The sequence below is a fragment of the Papaver somniferum genome, chromosome 1, assembly GCF_003573695.1.
Source record: "Papaver somniferum cultivar HN1 chromosome 1, ASM357369v1, whole genome shotgun sequence".
In the NCBI taxonomy this organism is placed as follows: domain Eukaryota; kingdom Viridiplantae; phylum Streptophyta; class Magnoliopsida; order Ranunculales; family Papaveraceae; genus Papaver; species Papaver somniferum.
In genome coordinates this window covers 107427453-107447941 of record NC_039358.1, presented here as the reverse complement: position 1 = coordinate 107447941, position 20489 = coordinate 107427453, and the positions used below count along the sequence as shown (strand labels likewise).

At 37.8% G+C, this 20489-nt stretch overlaps 1 protein-coding gene across 1 annotated transcript; it reads right to left on the bottom strand.

Annotated features, from left to right (window-relative positions):
• Nucleotides 1-1387: 1387 nt before the first annotated feature.
• Nucleotides 1388-5401, bottom strand: LOC113348737. Its single transcript, XM_026592592.1, has 5 exons — nt 4830-5401; nt 4048-4706; nt 3643-3821; nt 2028-3508; nt 1388-1823 (listed from the first exon to the last, which is right to left on the bottom strand). Exons 1-5 carry the CDS (start codon nt 5399-5401, stop codon nt 1388-1390), a joined length of 3327 nt encoding a protein of 1108 aa, XP_026448377.1.
• Nucleotides 5402-20489: the final 15088 nt, after the last annotated feature.

Below are 20489 nucleotides of genomic sequence, written 5' to 3'. Positions count from 1 at the left end.
CAATAATGGTTATTCCAAACTCTAGTTATTATTCCTAAGACATAAGACATAAATTCTCATAAGAATACTTTCTAGACAAAAATAATCTAATCACCAATATAAAGAAGCACAAGAGGCTACTCATCATCTTCATCTTCGGAGATTACGAAGGAGGAACGAACTTTGTCCATGTCTTCTTTAATATCGGGATACTTGGTAGCAATCACAAGTAATTGTTCTTGAACACAAATTACTTTGGTATTCAATTTACAAACACATTTGAAAATTTGGCGAAGAAGCTTCGTAGAAGAATCACTCGAGCCATTAGTTGTGTCACACCTTTGCCTCTTACAAGCATATTCCTTCATTTGATTGAAAGTACACGGCCGAACAAGCTTGGGGGGTTCCAATGGAGTTCCCAATGGGTTCAATGGAGAAGTTGCGACAAATTCGCTCAATCAAGCATGGATAGCCTAACTTCTTGTGAACGGAAGTCATGTCTAACATTTGAAAAATAATGAAACCACAAATGTCAAGACCTTTGGTTTCCATCACAAGGTAATAGACCAATTCCGCAAACTCACAACTCCAACGAGAGTTCTCAACCGTGGAAGGACAAAGGTTAGAAATACCCAATTTTCCAAAAGACCTTAAAGGAAAATCTAGTTGATTAGTAGGAAATTTTCCTCCATTCCACACAACACTCTTTCCACACAGATCATTTGAAATAGTTTCTTGTGAAGGTCATTCATCACTTGGTCTAGGAAGGCGAAAATCTCCCAAAGGAATTCCGGTAATTTTCGAAATCAATTATCTATTAACTAGAATCCTCACTCTATTAACCATGGTCTTGAATTCCATGTCCCCAGGGACAACATCATAAATGTTGGCATAAAAGATCCTAGTAAGAATGTCAAAACCTTCAACAAGACCATCAAAGATGTTTCCAAGCTTGAATTTTTCAAAACAAGTTAAATCATCCTTATGCCCACATGTCAAATCCAATTTCTTTTCTAAAATAAACCCAGAAGTAGAAATTTTTTCAAATACTTTGCTACAGGATTCATCCACAAATCTAATCTTAATAGAATTCTGATGAGGATGAAGATCCTAGGTTGTATGAAAAACCTTTTGAACCCTTAACATTCTTCATGATTCTAGAAGGAAATAAGGGAGTGGGCAAGAGATTACTTACTTGACTTTTTATCTTGAAGAATCTCTTCACTTTTTTTTTTTTGATAAGTCAAAAAATCGTATTAAAGAAAAGAGTTATTTATAAGATAGTACATGAGAAAAGAGGTCACAGCAACCCCAAAAACTCAAAATACTATTTCAATCGAAAATAGGAAACATATGGGAACTCAATTGAGTTTAACAAATCAGGACGACCAACAAAAGTGAGTCTCACTCAATTATCTAATAAGAAACCAGTCTTCGCCATCTTGTCAGCTGCGAAATTGGCTTCACGGTACGTGTGCACAAAATTTATAGAATCAAACATGCCCTTTACATCATACCATCTCTGTCTAGCAAACCAAGGAATAGAATCCCCTTCCAAAGTTTTTATGACACTTGATGAATCAGTCCGCACTAGAACATCCCGGTATCCCCATTGAACTGCCCATTCTAAACCAATCAGAATGCTATACAACTCCGCCATATAATTGGAAATAATTCCAAGACCAACACACATCGCCCCAACCACTTCAATGGTAGAATTCCTCGCCACCACACCAGCTCCCGCCACCCCTGGATTGCCTCTAGAGGCACCGTCACAGCACAACAAGAGATGATTGTGCATAGGAGGTTGCCAAAAACACTCAACAGGCTCTAACATCTTCACCCTACGACATTTAACTCTGAAAAAATTCAGAATCTCAAGATCTTCTACCTTGTTGAACATATATCCTGTCATTCTAGCCGAATACTCATGAATGAGGTTAAACACACGTTTTTTGAAGAAAGTCTAGCAAGGCTTCTTCTTTTCATAGACCATCTTATTCCTTTGGTACCACAGCTCCGAACGCAGCACCAAGATTGAGACTAACCACAGGTCTTTAACCATTCTACTACGCCCTTTCGCTTCCTTATTAGCAGCAAGCAAGTTATAATGAGGAATAATATGGAAAATACCTGCCATCCATTGCCAAGCCCGATTCGCAGCACTACAGCTCCAAAGAACATGTTCCAAAGACTCCTCCTCAATCTGGCACACACTGCACCTCGACGGAAGAGCTATCTTGAACCTGCTCTTTACTTTATCCAGAGTTGCACAAGCTCCCTTGACAAACTTCCAATTTTGCTCTACCAAAGAAGGGTGCACAACACTCTTCCATAACAGATTTGCTTCCTCCAGCACCGGATATCTCATCCTCACCAGCTCCCTTGCAGACTTAACAGAGAATAAACCTTTAAGGTCCGGCATCCATATCTTCCTATTACTGCCTGTGTGCCTCCTTGGAAAGCTCTCAAGATCCACACCAGCACTGACGAGGTCGTGCATATGAACTCCTTCCAGCTGCCATTGATCCTGCACAATGATTTCACTAACCCTTGTATTTCTGTCAAGGTCGGGTTGTTGCAAAACATCTGCCAAAGTTTCAGTCCCATACCATACATCATAAAATAGTGAAGTTGCTCTACCGTCACCAATTAAAGATTTAGTATTGCGCATAACTTCAGTGTGCACCCAACGAATCCCAGGAAGAATTGAAGATTTAACTCCAGCCAACTTCAGCCGACCATCTCTACAAGTGAATTTCGATTCAAGAAATCTAGCCCAATTCTTCGTAGAAGTTTTAATACTCCACCACAACTTCATAATCAGTGCCTTGTTCATGTTTCTTAGGCTAGTAAGCCCAAGACCCCCTTCCCTCACCGGACTGCAGATCTTGTCATAACCAACCACAAAAGCTCTAGCCAAGTTTGAATCTCCCGACCAAAGGAAATTACGAATCACACGTTCACATTGTTTAACAAATTTAACAAGCCATTTATACACATCCATGTTATGAATCACATAACTTGAAAGGACAGTTTTAACAAGTACCACACGATCCTGAAAGGAAAGCATCTTACCTTTGTAAACCGAAAGCTGGTCCTTCAGTTTATCCACCACGTTACTAATATGGCTATACTTCACCACTCCAGGCATCACCTTAGCCCCCAAATATCTATCCGGGAAATAAGTCACTTCCATGCCTAAGAAGTCTACAATATACTGCCTCCTATGCAAAGACCCACCTCCAAAATAAATTTTGCTTTTCTCCCTGCAAACTCGCTGACCAGAAGCTTGTTGATAATCACCCAGGAGCTTCACTAAGTTTGTTAGACTCATCATATTACTCTTGCAAAAGATCATAATATCATCAGAAAAAAATAAATGAGTTGGAGCAATACCATCACGCTTCACCATATGAGTCATACTCTTGTTTTGAAAGAGTTTAGTAAGGTTCCTACTTAGAACATCCTCTATCAAAACAAAGATAAGAGGAGAAAGCGGATCCCCTTGACGCAAACCTCTATTAATCTTGAAAAAACCCTCCGGACTCCCATTAAGAAGAATAGAAATCCTGGCAGACTTCAGAATATTGTGAATCCAAGTACACCAATCCTATGAGAAACCATATCTACGAAACACCCCAAAACAAAAGGCCAACTTACTGTATCAAAAGCTTGAGAAATATCAAGTTTGAGACCTAAGTTGTCATCCTTTCTTTTAATGTGCAGCTCATTAACCAATTCAGATGCCAAACTAATATTTTCATGAATATTTCTCCCCTTCATAAAAGCCACTTGTTCCTCCGAAACCAAATTATCTAAGACTTTAACAAGTCTGGTTGCTAAAATTTTGGTAACAATTTTGAAGAAAAAAATTACTTAGACCAATTGGTCTATATTTCTCCAGGCTATCCGCACCTCTTACCTTAGCAAGCAAAAGAATGAGACTAGAATTAGCCCCATTAGGAATAGTTTTGTTGCTCCAGCAAAAAATAATAGCCTTAGCTAGGTCTTGATGAATTAAATCCCAATAATGTCTCTAAAAACACCCCGAGAAACCATCCGGACCTGGAGCACTATCCGCACCCAAATCAAACACTGCCACCTTAATTTCCTCCAAAGAAGGAATAGAATCCAACATATGTCTTTCCTCAAGAGAAATAGAATTATGTTCATACTCAAACAAACTATCCTCAATCTGCGTATCTACTCCATTAAATTTACTCTCATAATAAGAAACAACATGGTCTCTTAATTGGTCCGGATCAATGATAAGGGACCCATCATCTGTCACCAGCTCCGAAATTGTATTGACACTTCTACGAGTATTAATAGTACTATGGAAATATAAAGTATTGCTAGAACCCTCCAAGATCCATTTGTTGCGAAATTTTTGCTTCAACATAATATGCTGCTGCATACGCACCTCCTGAATAGCCACAAGCGCATCCTTCATCTCATTCTGCTTAGAAATGACAAAAGGGTCCTCATCTGAATTCCTACTAGCCACTTCAAACTTCAATTGAGCCTGTTTGAGTCTTGCATTCACATTACCAAAAACCTGTTGATTCCACAACTTCATAGCTACCTTCAATCTCTTCAGCTTGAAAGGAAAAATAAAATCCGGATTACCATACACCGGAGCATTCCAAGAAGTCTCAACCATTCTCAAAAAATCAGGATGCGTAAACCACATTTTCTGAATTCTGAAAGGAGCACGTCTCGGCCTAGAAGCAACAAAAGGATAACCAATAAGAGTCGAATGATCGGAAACTTCCCTAGGAAGAGCTTTACACCGCCAATTCAAAAATTTAGTTAACCAAGGTTCATTAATAATAGCACGATCCAACTTGCTAATAATTCTTCTCACCCCCGATTGGCCATTAGTCCAAGTGAACTTAGAACCCAAAGAATCTGCCTCAAAAACACCATTTTCTTCCATCCAGTCACTGAATTCATTAATACTAGAAGTAAGAACATCTCTACCACCCTTCTTCTCATCATTGCGAAGAACACAGTTAAAATCTCCAATTACCAACCAAGGAGTAGTAGAATCCACCACAGAAAGTTGACTCCATAATCTCCTTCTAAAAACTTGGATATAACTAGCATGAACACAAGAAATAAATACTCCTTCTGTCTTCACCGTAATAGCCTGCCTAGTCATATTTAACACCACTGGCTCGTCAATATCTTCACTCCAAAGAATCCAAAGATTACCAATAGAACTTGAAGTAGAATTATGAACTGCCTTCTTAAAAAAACCAGCTAAATTAAGCCGTAACATAACACCATCTGAATAAGGGATTTTCGGCTCAGCAATACACATAAGAACCGACTTAAACTCCTTAACTAACTCTCGTAACTTCAAACCAGCCTCCACCTTCGACACTCCATTGACATTCCAAAAGAGAACTCGCATTAGGAAACTGTCTTTTTTGGTTTAGAAGATATCTTAGGATTCTTAGTCGGAACCAGTTTTTCAATAACTGGAGAGAAACCTTTGCTAACTCTGATTCCCAAATCATTAACCTCAGAGTCCGAGTCAGACTTGGAATCTGGAGATTTGTTTTGAGTATAACTTTGTGAGGTACTTTGTTGCGAACTAGCCTGAATTGGCACACGACTAGGCTTCCTAGTTTGCTTAGGCACAACTTTCTCAACTGGAATCCCGGACCATTTGGCTCCCTTGACACCTGTTGATGCTTTCTCTGGCGTTAGTTCCTCATCCGAACTCTCCTCCTCCTGATTAGATTGTCGCACTGTGTTGTCTAGCCCCAACTCAGCTGTCAAAACATCAAATTTATTCGAGGAGATAACCACAGTATTATCCGTCAAAGCATTGCAGGTAGTTGTCTCCGCAATACTATGAATCACTGCATCTTGAATAGGTATAAAGGGAGTAGAAGAGTTGGCCTGGTTCCTATCAATACTAGAGTGATTAGTTCTCGCCAATTCATCACTCTTTCCTGACTTAGCAGCAATTGTGGTTTCATCTACCATCAATATGTTAGCTAATGCTCTTTTCGCAGCAAGCGCCTGTTTAGCTGTCTCAACAGCGTCAGACACTGCACGAAGCTGAGCTTCAGAAGAAGCCAACACCTCTTCAAGCTGACTAGTATCCTCCATACCAGCAGCATTCTCCCCAACAGCAACAGGTATATTAATATCTTTACCCGCACCAGGCACATTAATAGTTTCCCCCGCACCAGTGTTTGCAACTTCACCAGATTCACCTGACTTGTCAACACCACTAGTATCTTCTTGATTGTTATTCTTCTTACGATTGCGTGATCGCTTCTTACCCTTAGCTGCCTGCCAGTCTTGAGCATCCTTCGCCTCCTTAACAGATTCATCAGACTTTGGTTTCCTCCTGCACTCACTCTCATTGTGTCCAATAATGTTACAACGCAAACAGAATTTTGGATGCTTAGGTATCTCCACATATTGCCAGAAAGTTCTCCCACCAGCTGTTAGTAGAATTCTGTCAGGAATGTGTTTTGCAAAATCTACATCAACCAGCACTGAAGCATAGCTTCCAAACTCCAGATTCAATGTTCTTTGATCAACTACAATCGGATTACCAACTGCTTTCCCAATGGATAACAAAGATCTCTCAGTCCATAACTCTGCATGGAGACCTGGGAGATGAACCCAAATAGGTGCATGGGAAGTATTTTGTCTTTCAGGATCGAAACCAGGGTACCAATCCATCAAACATAGCTCTTGTTGATTAACAAACCATTTCCTGTTACGGATTCTGGCTTTTGTTTGCTCATCACGCAACATAACTACAAAGAAACCCTTACTCATAGACATAAACCTAACCGAGTTAGGGTTTAACTGCCATTGAGTAACTAAATTGTTCTTCACCTTCAAAAACTTGAAACCCGTGAAGTTGAGTCTTGCAATAAATCTAAACTCAAAAGGCTTACAACCTTCCTGGTAAAAATCGGTAGGGATTACCAAAGATGGTTCTCCATTAATTAACGTGGGATTTGGCAGACTACTAACATCAACAGCCGCAGGCTGTAATGTTTGGCGTACCTTCACTTTTTCCGCACAGTTTCCTCAGTCATCATTAATCCTAAGATTAAACAATAATTGAAGAAGAAAATTGAAACCCGCATAAAACCCTAGGAAAATCGCCAGATTTTCTCTCTCCTCATATTTTCTCAACACAAAAGTAAGAGGCTTAAAGAATCTCTTCACAATTGTTCTTCAACAATCTTTAATGGAGAGAAACACATGAACCCTAGAATAGTTCACGTACGCGGACTGTTTGGGGAGGAAGAGGAGTACGCGTACTGAAAACTTATTTTATACCCACTCATGGGCTTGGACCCGTACACGAACCGCGACCCACTAAAGGTAAGTAGGTTTTTTGAAGGTACGTACATTATTAAGGAAAGTACCTACTGAAAAGCTTAAAAAAGGAATTAAATCAAAATCAACCCGTTACTTTCCCCATCTCAAGTCATGTACAAATGGGGTCTAGCTAAACCTCAAATCAGGTGTTTGGAAACTGCAGAGAATTTCTCAAGCGAGTTTTTCGGTTGATATTTGTAGCCAGAATCAGAAGTATACTGATAATACTTAGAATTACTTGGGCTCCTTTTCTTATGACCAGGAATTGACCTTTTCTGATAAATGGTTCCTTTGCCAATTACATATGAACTCTTATTGACTCCACGGTCTTGGGCTGACTAGCTTGAGAAATATGAACAAGGCTCTGATCATGAAGTTGTGGTGGAATATTAAAACATCTAAGAAGAATTGGGCTAGATTTCTGGAGTCAAAATACACTTGTAGAGATGGTCGTCTGAAGATGGCGGGAGTTAAATCTTCAATTTTGCCGGGGATTCGATGGGTGCACACTGAAGTTATGCGCAATACTAAATCCTTAATAGGTGATGGTAGGGAAACTTCTTTATTTTTTGATGTTTGGTATGGTTCTGTAACTTTGGCTGAGGTCTTGCAGAGAACTGACCTTGACAGACGTGCGAGAGTTAGTGATATCATAGTGCAGAATCAATGGCATTTGGAGGGAGAGCATATGCGTGATCTTGCAAGTGCTGGTGTGGCTATGGAGAATTTACCAAGAAGGCATATGGGCAGTGATGAGAAGATTTGGATGCCAGATCTTAAGGGAATGTTTTCTGTCAGGTCTGCAAGGGATTTGGTGCGCAGCAAGTATCCTTTGATTCTTGAAGCAAATCTGTTGTGGAGGAGGGTGGTGCACCCGGCTTTAGCAGCTCAGAATTGGAAATTTGTTAGGGGAGCTTGTGCAACTCCGGAAAAAGTTAAGAGTAGATTCAAGATTGCTCTCCCATCTCGGTGCAGTGTGTGTCAGATTGAGGAGGAGTCTTTAGAGCATATTCTCTGGAGCTGTAGTACTGCTAAACGTGCTTGGCATTGGAAGGTATTTTTCATCTTAAATCTTGTTATAACTTGCTTCTAATAAACAAGCAAAAGGTTGTAGTAGAATGGTTAAAGATCTGTGGCTTGTCTCTAATCTGGTGGTGCGTTCAGAACTGTGGTTTCAAAGGAATAAGATGGTTTATGAGAAGCAGAAGCCTTGCTGGAATTTCTTTAAGAAGCGTGTGTTTAATTTCATTCATGAATACTCAGATAGAATGAAGGGGTGTATGCTTAACAGGGTTGAAGATCTGGAGATATTGGATTTTTTCAGGGTTAAATGCCGTAAGGTGAAGATGTTGGAACCTGTTGAGTGTCTTTGGAAGCCTCCAATGCAAAATCAACTCTTGTTGTGCTGTGATGGAGCTTCTAGAGGTAACCCAGGGGTGGCCGGAGCTGGAGTGGTGGCTAGGAATTCAGCTTGTGAAGTGGTGGGAGCAATGTGTGTTGGCCTTGGTGTTATTTCTAATTTTTTAGCGGAATTATATAGCATTCTAATTGGCTTAGATTGGGCAGTTCAATGGGGTTACAGAGATGTGCTTGTAAGGACTGATTCTATGAGTGTTATAACTGCTTTGGAAGGGGATAATATACCATGGTTTGCAATACATAGATGGTATGAAGCTAAAGTCAAGTTTGATTCTATTCAATTGGTGCATACGTTTCGTGAAGCAAATTTTGCGGCTGATAAAATGGCAAAGACTGGTTGTTTTTTGGATTCTGGAGTGAGACTCAATTTTGTTGGGCGTCCTCTTTTGTTAAACTTAATTGAGTATCCTAATGTTTCTTATTTTCGTTTTAAATAGTTTTTGAGTTTTTGGGGTTGCTGTGACCTCTTTTCTCAATTTCTATGTTGTAAATATCTCTTTTCTTATCAATACAATTTTTGACTTATCAAAAAAAAAAAAAATCTTATTGACTCCACCTGAATTGGTGTTGGGAACAGTTTGTGCATAATCAAAAGATTTGACAGGCACAAAACTTTTATCAGAGAAGTTCAAATTTTCCAGGGAATTTAGTTTTTCTAAGAATTTCAAAACATTTTCAAACGCCCTAAACAGATCCTTGTCAATTGATCCTTTATGGTAGTACTTGTGAGAGTCCATACCTTTGAGCGTTGACTATGCTTTCTTTGAAAATTCTTTTTAAGTTTTTCCTTAGATTGTTTTCTCACATCTAGATTTTCCGACATACTAGATGGAATGTGATTATTATGAGGGACTGTAGGTCTAATGAATAATATTTGAACAATCTTTAAGGAGCTCTGGTGTGCGTTACAGATGCTATGAGCAAGTCTCCCAAAACGATTTCCCATAGGGATAGACTTTTGAGGATCGAGCAAACACAAACTTATAAGGTTTTAAGGTGTTTGCCTGCTCTGATACCAATTGAAAAAGCGGGGGTATAACAACCACACTCAATATTTCAATTAACAATCTGTACGGACTAACTCCAATATACATTCTAGAGAATCAACTAGACAGTCAGACTCAATCTAGAGACAAGTATATCGAGGAGTTAATATCTCTCTCTTGATTTGATTTTACTCAAGCAAATTGAAATATGCGAGTCTTTATCAAATACAAGGATAATAAACTTGGATGGTACCAAAGACCAATTTCCAATGATCAATCAATTTCCAATCAACAACCAAAGGTTGGATTTCATAATTGATCAGTACAAACGCACAACCTGTGATATTTCAATTATATAACAAAATATAATGTGGAATAGAAATAACACAAACACTAGAAATTTTGTTAACGAGGAAACTGCAAATGCAGAAAAACCTCGGGACCTAGTCCAGATTAAACACCACACTGTATTAAGCCACTACAGACACTAGCCTACTACAAACTAACTTCGATCTGGACTGTATTTGAACCCTAATCAATCTCACACTGATTAAAGGTATAGTTGCGCTTCTTACGTCTCTGATCCCAGCAGGATACTACGCACTTGATTCCCTTAGCTGATCTCACCCACAACCAAGAGTTGCTACGACCCAAAGTCGAAGACTTTAGCAAACAAATATGTATCACACAGAAAAGTCTACGAGGATAGATAAATTTGTCTCCCACAGATAAACCTAAAAGTTTTGTTATGTCTTTTGATAGAAATCAAGGTGAACAAGAACTAATTAATAAACCGGTCTTATATTCTCGAAGAACAACCTAGTATTATCAATGACCTCACAATAATATAAATCGTATGGTAGCGAAACTAGATATTGCGGAATCAGAAACGATGAGACGAAGATGTTTGTAATTTCTTTTTATCTTTCCCTATCGGAGATATAATCTCAAGTCAATTATTTAATTGACCTCGTAGGATAGAAAATGGCAAGATCAGATCGCTCAACTACAAGAGAAGTAGTTTCGTCTGGCTTCACAATCCCAATGAAGTCTTTCAGTCGTTAATCGGCAGGGTCTCGAGAAGAAACCTACGATTAAAGGAGAATCGAGTCTAGCAAACCAACTATTATCACACAGGAGGTGTGGGGATTAGTTTTGCACAGTTGCTAGACGTCTCCTTATATAGTTTTCAAATCAGGGTTTGTAATCTAGGTTACCTTGGTAACAACGCATTCAATAATCACCGTTAGATGAAAAACCTTATTTATCCAGGCTAATATCTTTCAACCGTTAGATCAAAACTTTGCTTGTCACACACAAATGAAATGTATTCATTTAGGTTTGAGTAACCGTACCTAAACTTGTACATTGGTTGTTTCAAAAATGGTTAACCAATGGTTAGCCATCAGGTACTGTCTTATTCTATGTTTGTTCAATTACTCTTTTACCGAAAAAGCCCTAAAATATCTATAATTTGTGAGTTATGTCCGTTTTTTTCTCTAAAAGGCGATTTTCTTTTCCATCTTTTTTTTTTCACGCCTAGGTTTTGATTTTTCTCACGTTTGATCATCTAAATCAGCTACGGTTGGTTTATTATGATTGAATCATCAATCCCTACAACATCAGGTATTAAAAATCCTAATGGTAGTCATGGGTCTTTTGCTGATTTTCTCAAAGGAAAGAAAACCCTAATTCCAACATCTGTTGATCTTTCCAAGTTACCTAATCCAACTCTTAAAGAAGGTGAACCTGCGTTAGAAATCCCTTTGGATTTGTTTCAAGAGGGTTGCATCAGATTTCAACATAGTTTTATTGCTAGATTAGACTTCACGGGTTTGAAGTTTTCTGAAGTTAAGACACAACTTTTAGATCAATGGAAACTTGAAGGGATTAAATTTCTTCCAATGGCTAAAGGTTTCTTCATAGTTATGCTTTCGTGTGCTGAAGATAAAGAGAAGATTCGCAATGGTCCAGCTGCAACTGTTAACAATCACTTGTTGAAGCTAATTGATTAGTATCCAGATTTTAACCCAAACAAACATCGTTCTTCACATGCTGCTGTTTGGGTTATGTTTCCAGATTTACCGGTTGAGCTTTGGACTGAAAAGTCTTTGCTTTCAATTGGTTAGATTCTAGGTAATCCAATTGTGGTGGATGAAAAAACTTTACAAATTGATTATGGTTTTTATGCTTCAGTTTTAATTGCTATTGATTTTGCTAAGCATATTCCAGAGAGAATTCATATAACCTCAGGTGGAAAAGAGTTTTTGCAATATATTGATATTCAAAAATATCCAAAGTTCTGTTCAAAGTGTAATATTATTGGTCATGCGGATGCTGAATGCAAGAAGAAGTCGACTAAAATTGATGGGAACAAAGAGAAACAACAACAAGGGTCGTGGGAGAGAAGACTTTTAAGGGTAGTTATGATCCTAATGCACAGTTGCTAGACGTCTCCTTATATAGTTTTCAAATCAGGGTTTGGAATCTAGGTTACCTTGGTAACAACGCATTCAATAATCACCGTTAGATGAAAAAACTTATTTATCCAAGCTAATATCTTTCAACCGTTAGATCGAAACTTAGCTTGTCACACACAAATGAAATGTATTCATTTAGGTTTGAGTAACCGTACCTAAACTTGTACATTGGTTGGTTCACAAATGGTTGACCAATGGTTAGCCATCAGGTACTGTCTTATTCTATGTTTGTTCAATTACTCTTTTAACGAAAAAAGCCCTAAAATATCTATAATTTGTGAGTTATGTCCATTTTTTTCTCTAAAAGGCGATTTTCTTTTCCATCTTTTTTTTTCACGCCTAGGTTTTGATTTTTCTCACGTTTTGATCATCTAAATCAGCTACGGTTGGTTTATGATGATTGAATCATCAATCCCTACAACATCAGGGATTAAAAATCCTAATGGTAGTCATGGGTCTTTTGCTGATATTCTCAAAGGAAAGAAAACCCTAATTCCAACATCTGTTGATCTTTCCATGTTACCTAATCCAACTCTTAAAGAAGGTGAACCTGCATTAGAAATCCCTTTGGATTTGTTTCAAGAGGGTTGCATCAGATTTCAACATAGTTTTATTGCTAGATTAGACTTCACTGGTTTGAAGTTTTCTGAAGTTAAGACACAACTTTTAGATCAATGGAAACTTGAACGGATTAAATTTCTTCCAACGGCTAAAGGTTTCTTCATAGTTATGCTTTCGTGTGCTGAAGATAAAGAGAAGATTCGCAATGGTCCAGCTGCAACTGTTAACAATCACTTGTTGAAGCTAATTGATTGGTATCCAAGTTTTAACCCAAACAAATATCGTTCTTCACATGCTGCTGTTTGGGTTATGTTTCCAGATTTACCGGTTGAGCTTTGGACTGAAAAGTCTTTGCTTTCAATTGGTTAGATTCTAGGTAATCCAATTGTGGTGGATGACAAAACTTTACAAATTGATTATGGTTTTTATGCTTCAGTTTTAATTGCTATTGATTTTGCTAAGAATACTCCAGAGAGAATTCATATAACCTCAGGTGGAAAAGAGTTTTGGCAATATATTGATATTCAATCTGTTCAAAGTGTAATATTATTGGTCATGCGGATGCTGAATGCAAGAAGAAGTCGACTAAAATTGATGGGAACAAAGAGAAACAACAACAAGTAGTCGTGGGAGAGAAGACTTTTAAGGGTAGTTATGATCCTAATGCTGGTAAGAGATGGCAAATCAAATCTAAAGTTGTTTTACCAGAAGTTAGTGTGGGCGTGGATGGTAATACTAATCAAATTGAACAAGATTTTGAGAAGCACAAGGCTGCAATAGCCCGTGCAACTCATGCAAATCAGGAAACTATACTTTGTGCTTCAGATTCAAGTACTATTGGAGTTACTAATGATAACAGAATTGAGGATACAGTTCAATCTAGCAATGAAAAGTTGGAGAATGAGCTTGCTATCTCTTCAAAAGAATTCCATGAGGCTCAATTCAGGTTAATCAAGTGCAAAAACGTGATTGCAGCTAAGGAAGCTATTGCTGCACGTAAAGGAGCTGTGACTAAGCTTGTTGAAGCTGGTATGTCCGGGAACAAGATTGGTACAACTAACGTTTGTGGAGGCAAGTCCGTGCAAAACCAGAATTCTGAAATCAAGTCCAAGCAAAATTCTAAAACCGTGTCTAATTTGGAAAATAAGCCTGGGGATAATTTGGAAGAGACGTCTGTGACTTCCAACAAGAAGTCCGTTTCCAAGTCTGATTTGGAAAACAAGTTAGTTTCCAACCCTAATACGTTTACTAAGTTCAGAATTGGACGCCAGTGAAAGGTACAAAATTTTCTTTTACGCCTCTAACTGATGCTTTACTTGAATCTTCTGAAAAAGTTAGGAAAAATACATATGAAGTATTAAGTTCAGAATTGGGTTTTAGAGATGACGTTGAGGGTGCTAATTTGGAGGAAGTTCAGCAAAGTATTGTTGAAGATTTAGATGAGGAAGAGGCTGAATTGCTTGCTGCTAATATGGCAGCTGAAGTTCCAGAGCGCTTTCAAGGGTAGTTCCTATGTACTAGGAGGAAAGAGAATGTCCGTTTTTTTCTCTTTTTGGCGATTTTGGAAAACCAAGTTTTTTCACGTATAAGGTTTCAAGTTTTACGTTTTTGGATTATCAGAATCAATACGTTGATTCATGATGATTCATTCTTTAGATAACCTTCCTAGTAGCTCAAATCAAAACCATGCTAAAACAGTTTCTTTTGCTGAAAAAGTTAGGGAACGTAAAACCCTAAATCCAACTTCAGTTGATATTTCCTTGTTACCAAACCCTACTCTTGTTGAGGGTGATCCAGCTCTTGTCATTCCTAATGATTATTATCAGGAAGGGTGCAAGCCTTTTCAATATAGTTTCATAGCTAGGCTGGATGCTACAGGTTTAAAGTTTGTTGAGATTCAAAAAATCCTTGAAAATCAATGGAAACTTAAGAATAGGTGTAAGTTTATACCTATGAGCAAAGGATTCTTTGTTATTATGTTATCTTCAGAATTGGACAAGGAGAAGATTCGTGCTGAAAAGTGGTTTGTCAATCAACAAATTCTGAGGTTGATTGATTGGTACCCAGGTTTTAATCCTGATAAACAAAGAACGTCCCATGCAGCTGTTTGGGTACGTTTTCTTGGTCTCCCTATTGAGATATGGACTGAGAGATCATTACTTTCTATTGGGAAAATCCTTGGAACACCAATTGTGGTGGATCAAAGAACCCTAAATCTAGAATATGGTCACTTCGCAGCTGTTTTGGTAGATATAGACTTTGCAAAGCATATTCCTGATCGCATCTCTATCACTGCAGGAGGTAAAAAAATTTGGCAATATGTTGATATACCAAATTCACCTAAATTCTGTTTATCTTGTAATATTATTGGGCATGTTGATGGTGAATGCAAAAAGAAGAATAGCATGAAGGCTGCTGGTAAGGAAAAACAGATTGTTCATAAACCTACAATCCAAGTTTGGCAAGCAAAATCAGCTAAAAATAATGAGGGTGAGGAGAAGTCTTTGAATCTGGAGAATAAGATGGTTGGTGCTTCAGTTGAGAAGGAGGATGATCGAGTTTGTGAGGCTCAGCTTAGATTGCAAAACGAAATTGCAGCCAAGGAAGCGCTTGCTGCACGTACACAATCTGCTCATGCAGACCATGCAAAGTCCGGGTTAAACCAAAACTCTACAACTCAGTCCGTGATAAACCAAATCTCTACAGCTCAGTCCGTGTCTGAGTTGGAAACCCAAATAAGAGTCGTGAACAAAGAAACTTCTGAAGTTGTTGGCGCTACAGCTGAAGAAGATAATGCACGTACAGATTCTATCAATGCAGGCCATGCAGTTCAGTCCGTGGTTGATTTGATAAATCTTAAAAACACTCCTACTGACGTTATTGACGCTAATTAGTTGGAAAAGGAGCTAGCTAAATCTGCTGCTGAATTGCGTGAGGCTCAGATGAAGTTTATTCATTGTAAAAATACTATTGCAGCTCAGAAAGATATAGCTTTACGTAAAAATAAGGAAGACATGGCTGCTCAGAGCTTTTCTAAAGATGAATGGACTGAAGTGAAAGGAAAGAAATCCCCTAGCAAAGGTACTTTCTCTTTTACTCCTTTTGAGAAGGATTATACTCCTTTTGTGGATGAGTTGATGCAAACTGAAGTTGTGGTTAAAAACAAATTTGATGTTCTAGAATCTGAGTTAGGCCTTGATAATGTTGTTATTGAGGAGGAGGAGGAGGATCATGTAGAATCTAGTGATTCAGATGTTAGTATGGGCTCTAAAACTTTGGGTGAGGTTGATGCTGACATTTTAGCAAGGAAAAAAGCTAGGAAAGTTGCCAAACAGGCTGTTAATATTATTGCAAAGCGTTCTTTGCAATCTGATTCAAGTTTGGAATCTTCTCCCAGCAAGTCTATTGAGGAATCTCCAACCCGTGTTCAAGCGGGGTTGGTTGATACTGTTTTTGATAGGAATAATATTTTGTCTAAGGAAGAATTAGAGGTGGAAAGCAATATTCAGTTGGAAGATGTGCGTGCTCAGTTCATTAGAAGTCCAGCTTTTAGACGAGAATATTTCAAAGAAAAGAGGGAGCAAAAGAAAAAATCTCCTAGTAAGTTGTCTCCTATTAAGCTTGTTCCTGGTAACTTTGCCTCTGAGGATGAAGACGGAGAGTTTTTGGTGGATGGAGATGAAGATGTCTTGGGTAATTATGCTTTTGATACGGATATTATGGATGGAATTTTTTCTAAGAGAAAATCGTATAGAGTTCGTAGCAGCAGAAGTAAATTGAAAGGAGTTGGCTATAGATATAGGTAGCTTCTTTTAATTTTATTTTTTGTGGTTATTTCTTTTGTTATTTATAATCGTTATTTTGCCCCCTTCGGTTTATGGGGGTAGGGAGAATTGTGCTCCAAATTTGTAATTCTTGTAATTACGTTTTTTTGCTTAATAAACCTTTTTGACCTAGCAAAAAAATAATAATATGGCAGCTGAAGTTAAAAATTCTACTGAATGGGGTACGATTAGTGATCACAATAAAAACAAGAATAGCAATGTTTCAAAGGCTACAGATTTAGTTGAGAGCTCAACTGAAACTGTTGATGCAGAAAAGAAGAAAGCTTTTCTTGATAGATTAGAAGCTCTAAGGCAACAAAGGACGGAAAATATTCTCAATGAAGAGGAGCTTGCAGAGGTAGGCACCATTACGAATGATGAAGTTCGGACTAACTTTATTAGAAATCCAGCCTATAGAAAGGAGTATTTTAAAGAAAATAGAGAGAAGAAAAAACCTCAAACTCCTATTAAGCTTGTTCCTGGTGGTAATTATGCTTCAGATGAAGATGAATATGATAATATTTATGATGATGAATATAATGAGTTTTATGGAGACCCTGATGTTCTGGCGGAAATCCTTGCTGGTATCCAACCTAAGAAGAAGAATTTTAAGGTGGGAAAGGGGCGCAAACGATGTTAAGTTCCTATTTTTCTTCTTTTTTGTTAGTTATTTGAGTTTAGGAGCTTATTTTATGAGTTTTTAGTAATTTTTTGATGTTATTTTTTCTCCCCTTTGGTTTATGGGGGTGGGGAGGCCTTGTGCCTCCCACTTTGTAATTCTTGTAATTACGTTTTTTTGCTTTAATAAACCATTTTGACCTAGCAAAAAAAAATCAATTACTCTTTTACCCGCAAATGCAATGTAGGCATTAGGCTCGGCAATAATGATATCTCCCAACATACCAAAACTTGCAGTCACCCCACCGGTTGTAGGAGATGTAAGGATTGATACATAGAATAACTTTTTATTTGATTGATAATTATATGAAGCGAAAGATATTTTAGCCATTTGCATCAAGCTCAAACTTCCTTCTTGCATGCGCGCTCCTCCCGAAGCACAAACTATAATAAAAGGTAGAGCTTTACGAGTCGCATGCTCGATCAAACGGGTAATTTTCTCACCTACTACGGATCCCATACTGCCCCCCATGAACTGAAAATCCATAACCCCAATAGCTATGGGAATACCATTTAGTTGACCTATGCCTGTTTGAATAGCCTCGGTTAACCCTGTTTTTCTTTGATAAGAATCGATACGATATTTGTAAGGTTCCTCTTCTGAATGAAATTCAATGGGGTCCATAGAAACCATGTATTCATTCATAGGATCCCAAGTGCCCGGATCCTATTTTGAGGGAGAAATATCCTATTTTGAGGGAGGCGTGGCTGTTATGGAAGAGGGTGGTGCATCCTTTATTGGCGGCTCAGAACTGGAAGTTTATTCGTGGTGCGTGTGCAACTCTTGATAAGGTACGCAACAGATTCAAATTTCAACTTGCATCCAAATGTAGTGTGTGTCAGATTGAGGAGGAGTCTCTCCAACATTTTCTTTGGAGCTGTAATTTTGCGCAAAGAGCTTGGGAGTGGATTGAAGGTATTTTCAAAATTAAACCTCATTATGATATTATTACTTCTTACCAAGGGGCAAAAAATCATAGTGGTATTGTTAAGGATTTGTGGTTGGTAGTGAATTTGGTTGTGCGTTCAGAATTATGGTTCACTAGAAACAAAAAAGTGTATGAAAAGAAGAATCCTTGTTGGTCTTTATTTCAAAAACGTGTTTTTAATTTGATGCAAGAATATTCAGCTCGAACGAAGATTTTTATGCATAATTCTTTGGAAGACTTGAGAATTCTGGAGTTTTTTCGAGTTCGGCATAGAAAGGTGAAGTTTACTGATCCTAAGGAGTGTTTTTGGTTTCCTCCTAATGCTAATGAATTGCTTTTGTGCACGGATGGCGCCTCAAGAGGTAATCCAGGGGTGGCGGGAGCTGGTGTTGTTGCAAGGAATGCAAATTGTGAAGTGGTTGGTGCTATGTGTATTGGCTTGGGAGTTACTTCTAATTATTTGGCTGAATTGTATGGTATTATTGTGGGTATGGAGTGGGCAGTTCAGTGGGGATATGATTGCATTGTTATTAGATCAGATTCTACAAGTGTGTTGAAGGCTTTGGAAGAAGATAACGTTCCTTGGTTTGCTAGGCAAAGATGGATGGAAGTTAAAGGTTTATATGGTACAATTCGTTTTGAACATTCCTTTAGAGAGGAAAATTTTGCAGCTGATACTATGGCAAAGCGGGGTTGTTTATTAGAGGATGGGGTTGGTATTCATTTTGAAGGTCGCCCAATTTTCTTAAGTTCAATTGAATTCCCAAATGTAATTTATTGTCGTTTTAAATAGGTTTTAGGAGTTTTTGGGGTCACATTGATCTCTTTTCTCCTATATATATCTTGTAAATAACTTTTTTATCAATACAATTTCTTGACTTAGCAAAAAAAAAAACCAAGTGCCCGGATCAACCGAAAGCTCGATTCTATCTGAACTGCTCATTTTCAAATGATATCCGCATTGTTCACAAACATTGAGTTTTGACTTAAAAAATTTCTTATAATTTAACCCATAACAACTCTCGCATTGAACCCACAAATGTCTGTATTTTTTATTTATATCGAGATCATTATATTTTCTTCTCATATTGAAATCACTTCTATTTGTGCTAATTCGTATACTGGAACTCTCGTTGTCACTACTATTTACACTTTCTTACAAATGTAACTATACATGTAACTGTCGCTGTAATTGTAACTATCGCCTGAAATGTAATTATGAATACTGATTTCAGAACGAAGATAACTATCAATGCAATTAAAAATGTGATTATTCCAACTATATTGAGTATCATACATATAACGATCGTAGTAGTGATTGTCGCTTTGAGAACCATTATTCAGATAACTATAAAAGGAACTTTCTAGTTCATTCATAAAAGAGCGATCGTTGTCAATCTCGAAAATAAAATTTTCGATATTAAAATATATCGAATAACTATTACCATTGCGATCCCTAACTAAGAAGATGTCATCAGAGATCAAACTCTGAATGTCCCTGACATCGAAAAAAGTATCCATATTATTAGCACTGGAATTATCACTATTGTCCCCACTATCAATATTTTTATCCCTATCATATATAACGGGATCTTCACTTTCACTGGTATTTTCAATAGGACCAAGACTATCCATTGATTTACTTAGCCCAGACCTATGTTTTAATTCCTCGTTAAACAACATCGAATTGAACCACCTTTTTCCCATAGAGCTTGTCTGCCCCCCTATTTGAATGTAAATACACCAGATGAATAGTCATTCGATGAATAATCATTTCAATATATCCTCTCGGAATAAGTATATAAATCCAATAGAATAATTAACTAACCACGGATGAGTCTTGAAAAAAAGGATTCTTTTTTTGTGGGAATCTGGATATCACTTCACTATCAATCTATATGATGGAACCCTTTCTTCAATTAGAATAGAAAGCGAGGGTTATCCCGTGCCGTGTACAAATTCTAATCGAAAAGATTTGTTCTCTCCTAGGAAGAATTCTTTTTTGGAGAATAATAAGTTTTTATGGCAATGCGGAAGGAAAAGGACAATATACGTGACGAGTATAAAGCGTTGCGACCATTGGCTCGATTCGACCATAGTCCGGATTAAGGGGTATGAAAAAAAAAATACTAATCCCATCTCAAGGATCCATAGGATTAATTATGGATCCAACAACAGAAGGATTTGAATTGTTGAGTCTTAGATCTTGTATTTAAGATTTTGTATACCGAAATCCAGTATGTATATATGCCTGGAAAATGAAAT

What these genes read in the sequence shown, in the direction of transcription:
- LOC113348737 (XM_026592592.1), bottom strand. Translation starts at nt 5,401, where the DNA reads ATGCGAGTTCTCTTTTGGAATGTCAATGGAGTGTCGAAGGTGGAGGCT. An exon ending in TTTCTCAAGCTTTTGATACA is followed by an intron (nt 3,509 to 3,642) that starts GTAAGTTGGCCT and finishes GGTTTTTTCAAG; the next exon opens with ATTAATAGAGGTTTGCGTCA. An exon ending in AGAATGGTTAAAGACCTGTG is followed by an intron (nt 1,824 to 2,027) that starts GTTAGTCTCAAT and finishes TAAATGTCGTAG; the next exon opens with GGTGAAGATGTTAGAGCCTG.